Raw genomic sequence first — 17,282 nt, forward strand, 5'->3', positions numbered from 1 at the left:
TACCCGGTGACTTCGCAGACCATGGATGACAAATTGCAGTATCAGTCACCGGTCATCGGGCACGATGGCAACCGTACTTTGCTAAGTCTCTTAGACAGTCGGTCAACATCAGACCATATGGCGACACCCGTCAGCCGGTCTTTGTCCAATGTCATTGGTCAAGGACATCAACCAATGCCGGACCATTTGGCATCCGCCATACGGTCATTATCCGGTGACAACACTGGTCATGATATGACCGGTACATCACCGGGGACGTTGATCACGGATCTTTGGCTCTGCATTGATCGACGTCTGACCGGCCGGTCGGGTCATGACATGACCGGCTGGTCACCGGTCCGGTTCGGTCATGATATGACCGGCCGGTCACCGGTCATGTCACCGGTCCGGTCATGTCACCGGTCCGGTCATGTCACCGGTAACTGGTCCGGTCCGGTCATTGATCACCGGTCACTGGTCATGTCACCGGTCCGGTCATTGATCGCCGGTCCGGTCACCGGTCATGTAACCGGTCCGGTCATGTCACCGGTCCGGGCCGGTCACCGGTAAGTAGGGCTGTCACGATTCACCGGTATACCGGTATATCGCGGTGCATGTCGTGAAAAAAATCGCACCGCGGTACGGCGTTGCCGCACCGGTTTTTTTAAAAATATTATTATATTAGCACAGATATAAATACATTACATAATTATTTTGATATAGATATCGTTTTAAAAAATGTAGAAGCGGTTCAAAAGGGCTAAATAAATAATCCGTTAATATCCAGGTCAAGCAAGCGCTTCCACTTGTAGATGTTTAACTTTCACGTTTAAAATACGGCGATGTATGGGTCCGTACCTTTTTTGGAATTAGGGACAGATTTCCTTTGCAAATAAGTTCATAATTATCCAAAAGATGTTTATTCTATTTCTTATTTTCTTTCTTTAGTATATCGATCGTTCAAAGCATGGCACTTCCGAATCATGTTATCTTAAGATTCTGAATAAGTCGAGGAAGAGTCAGAACGCTACGGATTTTCAATACTGGGCCCGCTGACTCCGCATTTTGAACATGCTCTTGAAGCGTTCGATTTACACAGATCGTAGTCACAGCTATTGTAAACAACATGGCGGACATTTTAGAAAAAGACGCGAACAATAACATTATAACAATGACTACTTCTATCAAGTTTATTGCAGTTTCTTTTACAGTTTGTAGTCATACTATGATACCAGTGTTTTCTGATTATTGAGTTTAATAAAGTTTGTAAAACTTGTTATTCTGCTGTTTTCTTCACAGATACATATTCTGTAAAATATCGCGGTACGTACCGCGATACAGTGTTGCCGTACCACGATATACCGCGGTACGCTCACGGCGTATCGTGACAGCCCTACCGGTAAGGTCATTGATCACCGGTCCGGTCCGGTCACCGTTCCGGTCCGGTCATCGGTCCGGTCCGGTCAACAGTCATCAGTTTATGGTTGAATATGTTTTGCTCTTGTTTTTCATATATTCAACTTCATGATGGTACATGTTGGTCGCAGAAACAAGAAGGGATAAATACCCGGTGACTTCGCAGACCATGGATGACAAGTTGCAGCATCAATCACCGGGTATCGGGCACGATGGCAACCGTACTCTTAGACAGTCGGTCAACATCATACCATATGGCGACACCCGTCAGTCGGTCTTTGTCCGATGGCATTGGTCAAGGACATCGACCAATGACGGACCATTTGGCATCCGCCATACGGTCATTATCCGGTGACAACACTGGTCATGATATGACCGGTACATCACCGGGGAGGTTGATTACGGACCTTTGGCTCTGCATTGATCGACGTCTGACCGGCCGGTCGGGTCATGATATAACCGGCTGGTCACCGGTCCGGTTCGGTCATGATATGACCGGCCGGTCACCGGTCATGTCACCGGTCCGGTCATGTCACCGGTAACCGGTCCGGTCCGGTCATTGATCACCGGTCACCGGTCATGTCACCAGTCCGGTCATTGATCACCGGTCCAGTCACCGGTCATGTTACTGGTCCGGTCATGTCACCGGTCCGGGCCGGTCACCGGTATGGTCATTGATCACCGGTCTGGTCCGGTCACCGGTCCGGTCAACAGTCATCAGTTAGGCCTGCCACCGGTCAAAGATCTCGGTCTCATCGCAGCCGAGCCACATCTCGACAGCGCAGCCGATACAGATCTCGACATCGCAGGAAACGAGGACATCGTCAACCTTCACGTAGACATCATCGGACTTCAGTGAGCACAAATGGATAGTTATCGAACATACCTCTCCTTCATTGAGCAGTTCTCGGCGTTGATACGTTCGTAAGCGATCACATCAGCGCTCACGGAGACAATATTGTAGGAGACAATATTTCCAGCGTTAGCCGAACAATATTTCGGCATCGCAGTTATATGGGATGTTACCACTTCTAACGTCGGCTTTAATGAACCTACTGGTCATATCGACGTTCTCTATTTTATTCCTTTAGGAATATCTGTCTCGATTCCACGTGTGATGGTTTTTCTTATGGCATCCACACATGTTGCAGTCACCGAGCCATATTTGTATACGAACACTAGTTCGTTTAATTTTCAGGCTTCGGGATAAGGTGTTCATTTCTCCACTACGACTACAAGGACGTTCATTTCTCCACTACGACTACAAGGACACTTTATGCCTATTAATACTGATAATCTACCGTTGTTTTCCGGTTAACATTCAGATGACTTCGTGGATGGTCATTCTTCTGCACCAGATATTTCCATTCTGACGCAGTTATATTATACCGGTCCGGTCTGATCACCAGACATCGGTCACCATTCATCGGTCATATCACCGATCACTGGTCACTGGTCAGAATAAGTAGTCGTTAGACATCAGCGGATTATTTTTCCTCCTCTTCTTCGTTATCATCATCGAATTATTCTTTATATTCTTCTTCGTCATCGAATGAATCTTCGTCGTCTGCAGAGCTCCAGATAATTTTTTCAGCCCAGGGGTATTTCACTCATGATTTTTTTAATTGATGAGTAAAAATCAAAATCCGATAATTTTAAGGGAGTATTTATGTTCAAAGGACCAGAATTAATAATAAATTGTACGTGTAGTGTTAACTTGCTATTACAAGCTGTTTTGTACACAATAAAGCAATAACTTTTTTTAATGTTTTATTTAATATACTGTCAATAATAGGGCGTACAATTTTTTCTGGTGTTACTAATGACGATGTCGACTTAATAGAGATCGACCATTTATAACTGGCTCGCCATTAGCTTTTGTTTTATTTACATGACAATAAAACACAAACACATGCAGACGCTGGGGAACATGTCACAAAAAGAAAAGCGCTTTCGGGACAGGGACTGCCGGTCAGGGCGGCACAGATCGTGACGGTCATATGAAAAACAAGCAAGCAGCAAGTTTTCGCATTACATAATGATTCTAGTGGATTCATTGATTGCAAACCGGATTTTTATATATCTATCAGTTTAAACATGTGCTTAGTCACGTTATCTGAATGGTAAGTGGGTGGTATCCGTAAAACTTGTTTATTATATATGTGTATTTCGGCTGCCATTTTAGCAGTGCTTGAAGGAAAAAGGGTTTTCCATAGTGCCATACAAGAGATGAACTGATAGCAAAACTTATATGCTTGAAGTTCGGTGATTTGTTTTTTTTTCCGAATGTGATGTCAAATGTTTTCACCATTAGCGTATATCGATTCTCAACAATGCAGCGGAGAGTCCGTTGTGTCAACATCAGCCTTTATCGTGGGCCAAAATGAAATGATACCGTTCTGACTGAGGAGTAAATTAGGTCGGGAACCACATTCTGTACATAGATGGTGATGTCACTACGTTTTTACTGGTGTGGACACAATGACGGGAACCAGTCATGATTACATGAACTTATATTCATGTATAAACGGCTAGCTAATACGCATTGAAATTGCACACGATGCGTAATCCGAATTTAGCCAGGAGTTTTTGTACTCAACAAAATTGTAAGTAATGCGTATTTTCTTTTTTGTCATGCGTATTTTACGCAAATACGCATCTTATCTGGACCTCTGCCTCTGGTCGTCTGCTTAAGTGATGTCTCATCTCCATCGGATTGGATTTTTGGCACGATCTTCTTTTCCGAGCAGTGCTTGACATTGACATCAGACCATATGGATTCCACCATTTTTCGGTATTTAACTGTTTACTTCACTGGTCATATTATGACTGGTCCGTTCACCTGGCTACAGTTACCGGTCATTGACCGGTCCGGTTCGGTCACCAGTTACCAATCACCGGTATTCCTCTGTGTTTTCATCGGTCAATTTTATAGTATCACGGGTATCGTCTACATTACCTAGTTGTATACCCCTGGCTATGATTATATTGAATACTATATTTTATGGATTCAACAATCTACATGACATTTTGTGTTTTTCAATACTAATGTTCTACTGGCGACCGTTGGTTACCAAATCATCTCCGCTGACTTGGTCTATGGTTGATTTTCCTGACCAGCTATCCATTCTGGTGCTGGTTATGACCTACTAATGCTAGAAGATTATGAAATAAATATATATGTTATTTCTACTTCTATCTCAACCGGCTACATGCAGACTACTGGTCTTGAAGATGATCGGCTGAAGCGGGCTCGGAGTCGAGCATTGCGGTCGAACATTACTATTTGACCTCTATTAATTTATGTTCGAGGCCCTAAGGATGAATTGTTTTAACCGCCTTTACCTGTCGGCTACAGACTTTGCAGTCAGTGTCACGGAACATTTGGGACACATAAGTGACGCTAGCAGGATTAGCAAGACGACGTTGCGTATCGACTTCTGCTTTTCTATTGCTCTTACGACAGTGCATAATTTCAAGCTACTGGAATCAACAAGAGTTCTGATACATAGGATTGTCTATCAGATTGACCGCATGTCGGCTACAGTCTTGTAGATGGCTTGGGAGCTATTGAACTCAGATCTTAGATGCTAGGATCTGGAGGGACCTCATCTTAAAGTTCTTCTTCTATTACACTTCTGGCCATAACAGGCCGTCTTCCTATAACTGGTCGTATTCCTTTCGGAATTCGTCCCGGTTAGGAGTCTTGAAGTAAATGGATTAATCAAGTCAGAATTGAAGACTTCCAAGCATTCTACCGGCAAGGGTGGACCCCCTTAAGGTTACTCCTAGGGTTTTCACCTTTTTCTGCCATCACACCTCCGATTCCGGAGGTACCACTGTCAATCATATTGCCGTACTTTGCAAATCGATGACTTCACGACCGGTATTCTCCAGGATTTTAAAGGCGCCTTTTATTGGTTCAAGAAGAGGCTATATACTGTAGATAGGTCATAAACTTATAAGCGTTTAACACTTTCCTATTCTACTAATTTTCAAGTGTGTTGGGAGTGGCAAAGTTCGGCTTGCCGTGATTTCTTTTCCCAACCATCCTTGACTAATGGTTCCGGCCACCGGTCGGTATTTACCGGTCCGGTCACCGGTCTTTCTGCTGAGACGTCTTTTCTAACGTCCGTTTCAGGTTTATTTTTAAGTTAATTGCATTAATCTCGGGATTATTCAATGACACAGATTTCCATCTTTTTGTCATTATTTACCACTATTCAGTGGTGTATAGACTAGAAGATTATCTTGGCCAGAATATAGTTTATTCTACCACAATTTTTCTTACATCTTATACAGATGTGAGCATAGAAGGTTAGGGACGATCACATAAAACAACGTATCTTGATTTTCTCAATTATGTGGTATCCTAATGAATATCACCTGCACATCTACATTTTGAAAAGCGAAAAATCTTTTTAGCTGTTTCCTTTGTGATGGTTTCAACTATCACACATCGGTCGTGGTTTACTTACAGACACGGAAGTGATCATATAATCACTCCTTGTATCTGGAAATCAGGAACTTATTCGTTCTTTGTAAGAGCAACAAATGTTCTCTATCGTAATACTCATACCAGGTCGTCTCAACGCCCTGTTGGACGTTTTGTCTTGCAGTTCTTTCTGTCGAAATATTTTTTTCCGTTTGGTTCAAATAATGTAATTGCGCATGCGCGGCAGTGATTTTGCAATGGCGTACAAAAATTGATGAATAGTATATCGAAGAACGTTGTTTATCATCTAACGCTAGTAATGAGCGTTATGCGATCGTAGATCGCAGTATATACCGGTATGCTGAACTACGTCACTACTAATGCAGTTCACAGAAATCGATCCAGCAGGGTGTGAGATTGTTATACGTTCGTCCACTGGACATAAACTGGAATATCTTGCCTTCTTGGTGAGTTTTTGGAATAACTGAGTTTTTGCCATAATTTCATGCAATATACTTAATGAACCATGGGATTATGGTTCTACGACATTTTAAGTCTCCTGTACAATTATTTTCAGGAAACTTCTTCACATGTCAAATATATCTCAGAGAGACATATTTTTACTGATCCAAACATGTGCCACTACATGTCTGGCCATTATTTAGTTATCTCTACAGAAGAACGTTTTTCTGTTAGAGTTTTCATCCTTGTTACTTGTGCAAGGATAATTCCATCAGAACTGTATAAAGGTTCTATGGAAATTCCTTTTGACTGGGTATTCGAGAGAATAGTTATTACCTTAATCACTCAGCTAGATACATAGAGTTTTCTCATCTTTTTCTTGATGATAAGAAATTTGTTCTTTTCTTCATCAATTGATAGAGATTATGCTTTCGTATACCTTGTTTTGTGTAAGTCATCACAACTCTGTGCTGTCTTACCTATTTTGAAACTGATCCAAGCTATGGAACGTCAACACTATGTTTTTCGTTCCTTTACCTTCTTAAGCGGTTTTGGCTTGTGTTACATGTATTGGGATGCTTAATGAGCTTCCTATGAACCCTTTTCATCAGGTTATTAACAGTTCCATTGTAATTTTAAGACGATTTTCCTTCTTATTATGGCTTTTACCATACGGAGAAGGAAAATTCATGCTTTTTCTGTTGAATACGACCAATTCCAGTTGGGTCTAATGTCGTCTTCACTTTGTTGTGTCAGCCAGGATTCCTTGCTTAATATCAAGTCCTCTATATGGCCTTAAAAAAAACCTTCAAGTTTCCAAGTTTTTCTTAAACTGGTAGTCATGAAGATTAGGATAGACTTCTATGGGCAATCGGGGCTTTGAAGTTCTATCTCAGCAGTGTTAGTCGGAAGTCCATTCGAGGTTCTCAAAAGACACTCTTCGTTTCCCAAAAAGGGGGGGATGTGTCTGCGGCTTCTATTTCTCGGGGTTAGACCTCGACTTAAGAAAGTTACTCTTATCTCTATCTAAGGATTCATTCCTTTTTAGGATCTGACTGCATGAATTAAGAGCTCTGTCTGTTTTGTGGGCATATATTAATCACACCCCACTTTTTGACGTGTCTAAGCTGTTTTCTGGAGGAATCCGACCACCTTTGTCATCTTTTTATCTTCGTTTTCTGAAGTGCCAACAATACAATTTGTATAATAATTATGTTTGGGCGTGTTGTGGTTTTACTAACGGTAGTGTCTTCTTTACGACATATACATATTACTTTGTCCGAGAAGTCATAATTAAAACCGTTTTAACGAAGATTACTTGATAACCCTTGTTAAAGGTTTTACCGTTTTAACGAAGATTACTTGATAACCCTTGTTTAATAGCGTTTTGCTATCATTAGCTGATCACCCCGTTTATGGGTTCTTCTGTGTTGGGAAAATATATACGAACCTTCCCACCGCAGCTGCAAAATCAATATGAGATAGCAGGTCAGTATTTATGACATTAAAACAATTTTTTTTAATAAAATTCATTTTAATTATTAAATACTTACCTGCTATCGGTAAGTCCCACCTCCCACCCCGCTATTCGATTAATATTTTTGTATATATATTGAAAGAATATTTAGGGTTGGTTACCGATTTTTGGGTAGGTTGCATTGCACTATGTTTAACCTGTCCTGTATTACGGTATTGAGGTGGCGGATTCCCATTTAAAATTCCGGATGAGTTAATTCCTCTTGGAAAGGAGAAGCATGAGATAGCAGGTAAGTATTTAATAATAAAAATGAATTAAACAATTTGTTTTTAACAGTTATCAATGTCCTTATTGAACTGCGCACTTGATGGGTTTTAGTTCCTAATCCAGGCCAATATTGATATATTTTCAACTGTTTGAAAGCAGCAGTAACATGTTGTGTTTTAGTTCTAATTGAGGCATGCATCAATCCATTTAAAATTGCCTTCAAATACCTTTCACATGTTTGTTTCATTTTCTGATCAAGACCCGTATTGGTAAAGTTTCAATTTCAATTGCCTTAAATTGGGTTCATGCTGTGTTTTAGTTCCTGATCGAGGCAAGGGATAACCGCCAGTTTGATACGCAGACCTCAACCAAACAGATGACAGTCAGGGTGTTGCGTAACCAGAGACCAGTCATTCTGAACATTGAAAGGGAGATCACTGTTGATGAACGAAGACCGATTGGAGAACGTATATATGTTATTGGCGCACGAGATCCAGACCTTTTGCCCGGGGTAAGAGTATATGGCAAAAACCGCAATGAAAACAGCTCGTTTTGATTGAACAACACTGAATATTGCATTAAAGCATTATCCACTTTGAAGAACAATCTCAACGCCATTAAATAGATTTGTTTGTTATATTTAGCCAATTTTGGAAGCAATCTTATTTGAAAAAAAAACTATGTAAGCTGTGCTTTGGGAAAAAAGGTTAAATACAAGTGTGTAAAGTTTCATGCCAAATTAACCTGTGAAGTTCGCACTGGCTAATCAGGGATGTCACTTTTCCACCTTAACTGGATTTTCACTATGAAGATACTTATTTCAATTGAAAAATACAATAAAAGTAGAAAGAGTCACCCCTGATTCTTTTTTCTTTCTTTTAGAGTGTTCTTCACTACCAGGTGTACGGAGAGAGCTTAGCGCCCGGCCTGTTTGAGATCGTTGATATCGAGAAAGGATTCATCACTGTTGCCAGCAACCTCATGAGGGATAAAGCTCCTGCATATAATGTAGGTTTTGTGATTGTTGAATCTGTGGTGTCCCTTCCCCACTCAGAAGCAAAGTTAAAATGGCTTTAGCCTGCGAATTAATTGCAGTCTGTACAGGTTTTATGCTTTTCCCTGCTTATCAGAATCTTTGGGTTGGAAATAAAGCCATCAACAATTGTATCTATTAAGAAAGGTCTTTAATTTAGTTGAGATTTTTCTTAGGGACTCCGACTGCAAACATTCAAAATGCATATTGGAATGGCAATGGGTTACCGGTATATAGAATAACTTCTCCTACATTGCAGTTCAAAATATTATATTAAGTGATAACATTTCTGATAAAAGTGTACACAATTACTAAAAGTGTACATTTTCCATGCATGCAAAACTAGAGTTCAACTATTTAACATTGTTTCTTTTAAGCTCATCTATTTTTTGAAAAAAAATTATGAGCTATTGTCATCACCTTGGCGTCGGTGTCGGTGTCTGGCGTGCATTTTGACAGAATTATGTGCCCTTTTTATACTTAGAAAATTGAAAATTTTGGTTAAGTTTTGTGTTTAGGTCCATTTTATTCCTTAAGTGTTAAAGCTATTGCTTTCATACTTGCAACACTTACTAACTATCATAAGGGGACTTTGCAGGCAAAGTTATGTAACTCCGACTGGCATTTCAACAGAATTATGTGCCCTTTTGTTCTAAGAAAATTGAAAATTTGGTTAAGTTTTGTGTTTAGGTCCACTTTATTCCTAAAGTATCAAGGCTATTGCTTTCCTACTTGCAACACTTACTAACTATCATAAGGGGACTGTGCAGGCAAAGTTATGTAACTTTTACTGGCATTTTGGCGGAATTATGGGCCCTTTATACTTAGAAAATTGAAAATTTGGTTAAGTTTTGTGTTTTGGTCCACTTTACCCCTAAAGTATCATAGATATTGCTTTCATACTCGGAACACTCGCAAACTATCATAAAGGGACAGTCAAGGACAAGTTGCTAAACTCTGGTTGTCATTTTTACGGACTTATGGCCCTTTTTTGACTTTGAATATATGGTTAAATTTTGTGTTTAGATCCACTTTACTTCTAAAGTATCAAGGCTATTGCTTTGAAACTTCAAATACTTTCATGCTATCATGAGGGTACTGTACCTGGCAAGTTGAATTTTACCTTGACCTTTGAATGACCTTGACTCTCAAGGTCAAATTATTAAATTTGGCTAAAATTTCCATAACTTCTTTATTTATGATTAGATTTGAATGATACTTTGACAAAACAACACTTACCTGACATACCACAATAGACTCCACCCAAACCATCCCCCACGCCCCCCCTCCCGAATCCCCCCCCCCATTTTTTTTAAATCGTTTAATAAATTACCACCACACCCTCACACTATACCGCCCCCCCCCCCCAACATTTTTTTTTAAAACATTTTTTGGCTTTTTTTTTTGCATTTTTGGAAGATAATGTAATAAATGACCACACCCCCACACTATACACTCTCTCCATTCCACCCCTCCCTCCTTTGGGATTGAAATTTAGATAGGTCCCTTCACCTTTTAAAAGAAAAGATGAGCAATCTGCACCCGCAAGGCGGTGCTCTTGTTTAAGTATCCTGGCAAATTTGCCTTTTTTATTGATTAAATAAATGCTTGTGTTTACAGCTGACAGTGGTCGTGTATGACTTTGAACTGCCAGACCTGATGGCTTCCTACACAATCAGAGTCACCATGATCAGGAACGCTAATGCTCCAGTGTTCACGTCCAATCCATACAGAAGTAATCTTGAATTGCGGGACCTGCCTGGAAAAATTGTTGCAACCATCTCAGCCACTGATGCTGACAATGTGAGTCTATTATTGACCTTATAAATGTGTTATCTGTATTTCTTTATTTTAATGACCCCCAAGCAGGCATTTAGCACTGGTGCTTTATTTTGGTTTGGTTGTTTTGTCCAGACCTTGTTTCTACTCTGTTGCTTTTTAACCCTTTCAGCGCTTGAACTGAATTTTAAAGGCCTTTGCAAACAGTTTGGATCAAGATGAGACGCCACAGAACGTGGCGTCTCATCAGGATGATCAATCCAAACTGTTTGCTATTCTGCTAGTATTCTTTGAAAAAAAAATAGAAGAATATGCTGATTTTAGAAATTCAGCAGACAACATTTTAGCAGACAACAAATTTCCCAGCATGCAAAGGGTTAATGCCTGGATGTATTTAATATTACTTATTATCATATTCACCTTGACCACAGAGTGTGTTGTGGACAAGTCCAATGCTGGTTATAGAAAGAACAAGGTTACATTTCATGGTCAAAAATAATAAATTTTAGTTTTGGCTCTGTATCTTCATAATGCATTAAAGGATTCTAGCATTTCTTACAATAACTATTCCCAATGACAAGACAATGTGTTGCATAAAATATCATGCTCCTTAGTAAATGTCAAGATCACAGTTCAATGTCTAAGTTAATTGAACTATTATTCAATGTTGGGTCAGTGTGTAATTTTGACGTTGTTTTCAGGACCGTGTGACGTACAGTTTGGGAAGCAATCTACCTGAAGTTGCCGACTATTTCAGGGTGAATTCTGACAATGGAAACATTGTACTACTAAGGACTCTCCCAGCGCGCAGAGAATCCTTCACAGTGAGTCAAGTATTGAATAAAAAAATTATGTAGCACTTTTTATTGCATGCTGGTAGATGTTGGCATAAACTGCTATACTTGTGCAGTTTTTGCATGATTTTATTTAGTATAGCACAAACATGGATCTAATAACAAATGCTGCATTAATCACACTAAATTTAGGGTATATTCATTATCTGTATATGAAGCAAATAAATACAAAATACAGTAATACATTATTTCATAACTATATTAACCCTTTCCCACTCAGAAGCAAAGTAAAAATGCCTCAATGCAAACAGCAGAGAAACTCTCAGTCTGTTCAGGTTTTATGCTGTTTGCTGCTCATTAGTAACTAGGGGTTGAAAATGAAGCTTTTAAAACTTGTATCTAGTAGAAAAGATCTTAAATTGAATACAACTTTCTAAAGGACTACACATGCATAAAAATGAGTATCTAAGTGGTAAAGGGTTGAAAACCAGTAATGATCAGATAGTTTTTTCTGTATCAGATCAACGTTCAGGCTCGTGACAACGCTTCCCCAGAAAAGTTTGCACAGTCCTCCGTGGAACTAACCATCGAAATTGACCGGTTTGGTCCAGTCTTCGAGCCAGAAAACACCATCATCTCCATGGCAACCGAGGACACTCGACCAGTTGGTACGGTGATTGGTGCTGTCACAGCCAGGGATGGTGACAGAAGAGGTCAGATTGTCTATGAGGTGGTTGGCGAATATCCGGGCGATAATTTCTTTGGAGTTAACAGCACAACTGGACAAGTTTACATCATAACCAATCTTATGGATGATGCTCTGGCTAGATCTTTATACACTGTAAGTATTTTTCATTTGTTGCTTGTTTTTTTACCTCTTAACTCATTTTACTACTGTAAAAGCAATCTTAGAAAAAACAAAAACAACTAAAACAATAATTTATCACTATATATTTTTATTTTAAGTATCAGAGTATGAACTGTCATCTAGACATTTGATGTTGGTTTATTTTCTAATTATCAAACAGTATGAATGTCCTGTGTAGTTGTTACATGTATGTTCTACTTCAGATCTACATTGACGCCTATGACTCCCTCGTGCCTGACAACAGAGCAAGAACTCAAGTACAGATTACAGTGCTTCGTAACCAAGGTTTCCCAGAGTTTGACAGAGCAAGCTACAATGAGCAGATAGACGAGTTCCATCAGCTTGCTGTCAGTGTGGTCAATATAACAGCCCGCGACACACGTGATAATGTGAGGATCTTGCAAGATCTTTCAAAAGCTTTTAATATTTCCTTTTATGTTTTGTTTATCTCGAGTGCCTAAGACTGCATTTCAAAAGTCTTTTAAAATGCTTTTAATTTTTTTCAGGACCAAATCACTTACAGAATGATTGATGGCTCTCTCAACCAAATTAATTCCCAGTTCTTCTACATTGAGCCAAGCACAGGTGTCATTTACCTGAGAAAACCACTGACTGAGAGCACAGTCGATAGCTTTTCGGTAAGTTCATGGCAAACTGGCAGGTTACAGCAGAAATGAAAGCATCACATGGGATTGACATATTAGACGTAGAATTATGTTTATGGCAGTAAAAAAGGAATGCACTTTATTAAACGTGGCTTGAATTAAATATTGAAGACTTAGTGTAGCATTTGTTTATTACTTTAGAAAGTGTGTTATTCATTTATTTTGAATATGTATAATCTAGCAACCAAATAATAATAACAATAATTATGAGATCATCATTGTTGCCCACAGTTCCGTGTTGAAGCGACAGATGATGGCCTCCCAGCCAGGTCCCGTGATGTGAGCGTGGTTTTCAGTGTGATACGCGTCGGTCTGCCCACCTTCAGCCCACCCTTCGCCATTGATGTGCCAGAAGACAAGCCCACTGGGCAGAGTATATTCCGAGTGAATGCACAAAATCCAATTTCAGGAGTGAGTATTACATGAAATCGTGTTGTCATTTCATAATTTTTTGTCAAAACTATTCTTGGGTTCTGTGATAGAAGTTATTTCGGAAAAAAAACGGGTTGCAGGGCTGAGGATATGTTTTTTATGATAAATATTTATTCTTCCTGATTTACAGGCAAACGGTTATTCACAAGTAGTTTGGTACATGTATATGTTTAACTTCTTTCGTGAGTTTATTTTATTTAATCAACAAATAAACTGGTAACTTTCAATGTGTTGATGAAAAAATATGTTGAGAAATTAACTTTAAACTTTTAAAATGGAAAATTAAACATGTGTTGATTATATTTATAATGCTGCTATGTTTATAATAGAGGAATCCATTTCTGCGATATGAGCTGATTGGTTTGCCACCTGCCAACTACTTCTTTGTTATCAATCACACAACAGGAGATATCTCTGTGAACAGGTCACTCCGAAATGGTGATCTCCTTGAGTACAGAGTAAGTAGTCAAAGTCAATCTGTTTGTTTTGTGCATACTTTAAAAAGATTCCTCCAGTTACAATCTTTTAAGTGGTTACCATAACATGTAAAAATGTACTATTCGCTATATATGTTTGTATGAGAATGTTGTATATAATGTTTGATATATTTATTTAATTTAGAAGTTAAGATTTTTGTGTATATGAAAAAAAAATGAAGCAAAGTACAAATGCAGTAATTTAGTGAGCATGTTTTTCTGTTCTCACACAGTAATTCTAACAATTTGTCTATGTAGCACAGTTACAAGTGAACATGTTTTTCTTTATACATGCAATAAATGTAACATAACCCTTACACTAATGGCATATACAACAAGTAGCTCGCAGGGTTTTCAGGTTTTAAGCTGCTTACTGCTAATCAGTATCTTAAGTTTGGAAATGAGGCCTTTTAAACTTGGATCTTTTTAGAAAGGTATGTTATTATATTTGATTTTCTTAGGGACTACAAATGCATCAAAAGTATGTATCTGAGATGTAAATGTATTCGCTTCGTGTGAAGGTGTATGATGTTACATAAGCTATGCGTTCAAGTTACAAGTGAAGGGGTATGATGCAACATAAGCTATGTGTTAGTTACAAGTGAAGGTGTATGATGTAAGATAAGCTATGTGTTGCAGTTACAAGTGAAGGTGTATGATGTAACATAAGCTATGTGTTAGTTACAATTGAAGGTGTATGATGTAACATAAGCTATGTGTTAGTTACATGTGAAGGTGTATGATGTAACATAAGCTATGTGTTGCAGTTACAAGTGAAGGTGTATGATGTAACATGAGCTACCGTATGTGTTGCAGTTACAAGTGAAGGTGTATAATGTAACATAAGCTATGTGTTGCAGTTACAAGTGAAGGTTTATGATGAGGCGACGCCCACTCGTGCCTCTTACCAGACCATCACTGTCAGCGTGCGCAGGAACATCTACCCACCTAAAATTGCTGCCGATGCCTTTGATGTAATAGTGTATGACACTGATCCAATTGGAAAGGAGGTTGTCTTGATCAATGCCACAGATGCTGATAATGTAAATGGAGTTTTATTCTGTCTGTGTACAGTAATTGTCCTTTAATAATTAAAAGAATTTGCTGTGCAACTATATCTTGGTTTTATTTAAATTACACATTCATGCAATATCTCTGCTTGCTTCATTAATCATTTTTATACGCCCGTTTTAAACAAACGGGATGTATTATAGTTTCACTTTGACGTTTGGAGGGCGGGCAGGCGGCCAGCGGCCACAGCAGTGTCCGCTCTCTAATTCAAATAGTGTTCATCCGATCTAAACCAAACTTGGTCAGAAGTTTTATCTAGACAATATCTAGGTCAAGTTCAAATATGGGTTATGCCGGGTCAAAAACTTGGTCACAGGGTCACTTAGTGCATTTCAAGCATTTAGCATGGTGTCTGCTCTCTAATTGAAGTAGTTTTCATCCAGTCTTCACCAAATTTGGTCAGAAGTTGTGTCTAGACAATATCTAGGTCAAGTTCAAATATGGGTCATGCCGGGTCAAAAACAACATCACGAGGTCACTTAGTGCATTTCAAGCATTTAGCTTTGGTGTCCGCTCTCTAATTGAAGTAGTTTTCATCTGATCTTTACCAAATTTGGTCAGAAGTTGTGTCTAGATGATATGTAGGTCAAGTTCAAATATGGGTCATGGTAAAGTTATCAAGTTGTCCAAAACCTTCAAACGGGCGTATCTTTTGACAGTTTGGCACTCTCGTTTAGGTTAAAATGCTTGAAATAAGTCTTCAATATAAGAAATAATATTTTTAAGAACCTGTGATGGGAACTTTTTAACTACCACACTCTCTTTGTTTCTCATTACAGGATCCGCTTGTGTTTACAATCCTTGGGGATGCCAGATGCTTGTCCGCTTTCCGTATTGAGTCCAGTGTGTACAACTATGGAGCAATTTATGTGAACACTGATCTTCGATCTACAACTGGTAATTTCCAGGTAAGGATTCCAGTTGAATGTAGTGGCAAGTTTGATGAAGTTAATAATTGTTAATACTTACTTGTATTGTTTACTCACAAAACTCTTTTTTTAAATAAGCATGATATTCAAAATTAAGATTTTTAAGGTTCATAGTTATAGGCCATGTTCTAATTTGATCGCAGTTTGCCTAGATGCGAAAGCCATTTACCAAGCACTGACCTTATGGGTTTGCGGAGTGGTTTAGATAATGCATTGTCTTCATGTATTTTAGTGCACTGTACAAGTATCCGATGGTGGTTTCCCTGTACCTCAGACAGACACAGCCCTGGTCAACATCAATGTGATACGTGCCCAGCCCCCTGTGTTTGTGCCGCCCCCTGGCAACTATATCCGACCAGTGAGGGAGGATCAGCCTCTCAACTCCAACATCATCGACTTGGACGCCCCCAAACCTGATGCTAGGGTAAGATTTTCTTTGCACCAAAGGCTTTTTAGTGATCCAATATACCGCTAGATAACTTTTGATAAGTTCTTCAGTCATGCGAGTCCATATTTTCAGGTTTCACATTATTTTGTTTAATTTTCACTGATGCTGGGATTTAATCAACATAATGTTCAGCCATTCCTAAAAGCCTTACAAATTTAATGTTGAACAAATATTTGTGAAAATTTCAGTTGTTGAACCTTGCTCTGGGAAAACGAGGTTTAATGCATGCATGTGAGTGTCATCACAGATTTGTCTGTGCAGTCAGATGCATGCACGTGAGTGTCATCACAGATTTGTCTGTGCAGTCAGATGCATGCACGTGAGTGTCATCACAGGTTTGTCTGTGCAGTCAGATGCATGCACGTGAGTGTCATTACAAATTGGTCTGTGCAGTCAGATGAATGCACGTGAGTGTCATCACAAATTTGTCTGTGCAGTCAGATGCATGCACGTTAGTGTCATCACAGATTTGTCTGTGCAGTCAGCACAGGCTAATCAGAGACAACACTTTTGACTTTTTTTGGTTAAAACCCATTTTTCTTAACAGGGCCAGGTAGTGTATGAGCTGGTTGGAGATTTCCCGTCCCCATACTTCTTCCAAGTGAACCGCACCACTGGGGTCATCACCCAGACAAATGACCTCAGATACGATAGTCTCGGCACCAATCCATATATTGTAAGTGTCCATTTATTGTAATTATATTATTAACAGTATGATATTACACAGGGATGTTCAATGTCATGTCATAAT

The 17,282-nt window shown here is 39.2% G+C and overlaps 1 protein-coding gene across 1 annotated transcript in view; it reads left to right on the plus strand.

Annotated features, from left to right (window-relative positions):
- Positions 1-17,282, plus strand: part of LOC127869622 (protocadherin Fat 4-like) — a 74,488-nt gene that overhangs the window by 43,570 nt on the left and 13,636 nt on the right. The window contains exons 22-34 of the mRNA XM_052412279.1: positions 8,356-8,547; positions 8,919-9,044; positions 10,690-10,872; positions 11,550-11,672; positions 12,163-12,483; positions 12,714-12,899; positions 13,017-13,148; positions 13,407-13,586; positions 13,937-14,065; positions 14,944-15,126; positions 15,934-16,062; positions 16,316-16,507; positions 17,079-17,207. Of these exons, the coding sequence (XP_052268239.1) occupies positions 8,356-8,547; positions 8,919-9,044; positions 10,690-10,872; positions 11,550-11,672; positions 12,163-12,483; positions 12,714-12,899; positions 13,017-13,148; positions 13,407-13,586; positions 13,937-14,065; positions 14,944-15,126; positions 15,934-16,062; positions 16,316-16,507; positions 17,079-17,207 (2,205 nt within the window). The remainder of the gene's footprint in view (positions 1-8,355; positions 8,548-8,918; positions 9,045-10,689; positions 10,873-11,549; positions 11,673-12,162; positions 12,484-12,713; positions 12,900-13,016; positions 13,149-13,406; positions 13,587-13,936; positions 14,066-14,943; positions 15,127-15,933; positions 16,063-16,315; positions 16,508-17,078; positions 17,208-17,282) is intronic.

This window comes from Dreissena polymorpha, chromosome 2 (genome assembly GCF_020536995.1).
Source record: "Dreissena polymorpha isolate Duluth1 chromosome 2, UMN_Dpol_1.0, whole genome shotgun sequence".
Classification (NCBI taxonomy): Eukaryota; Metazoa; Mollusca; class Bivalvia; order Myida; family Dreissenidae; genus Dreissena; species Dreissena polymorpha.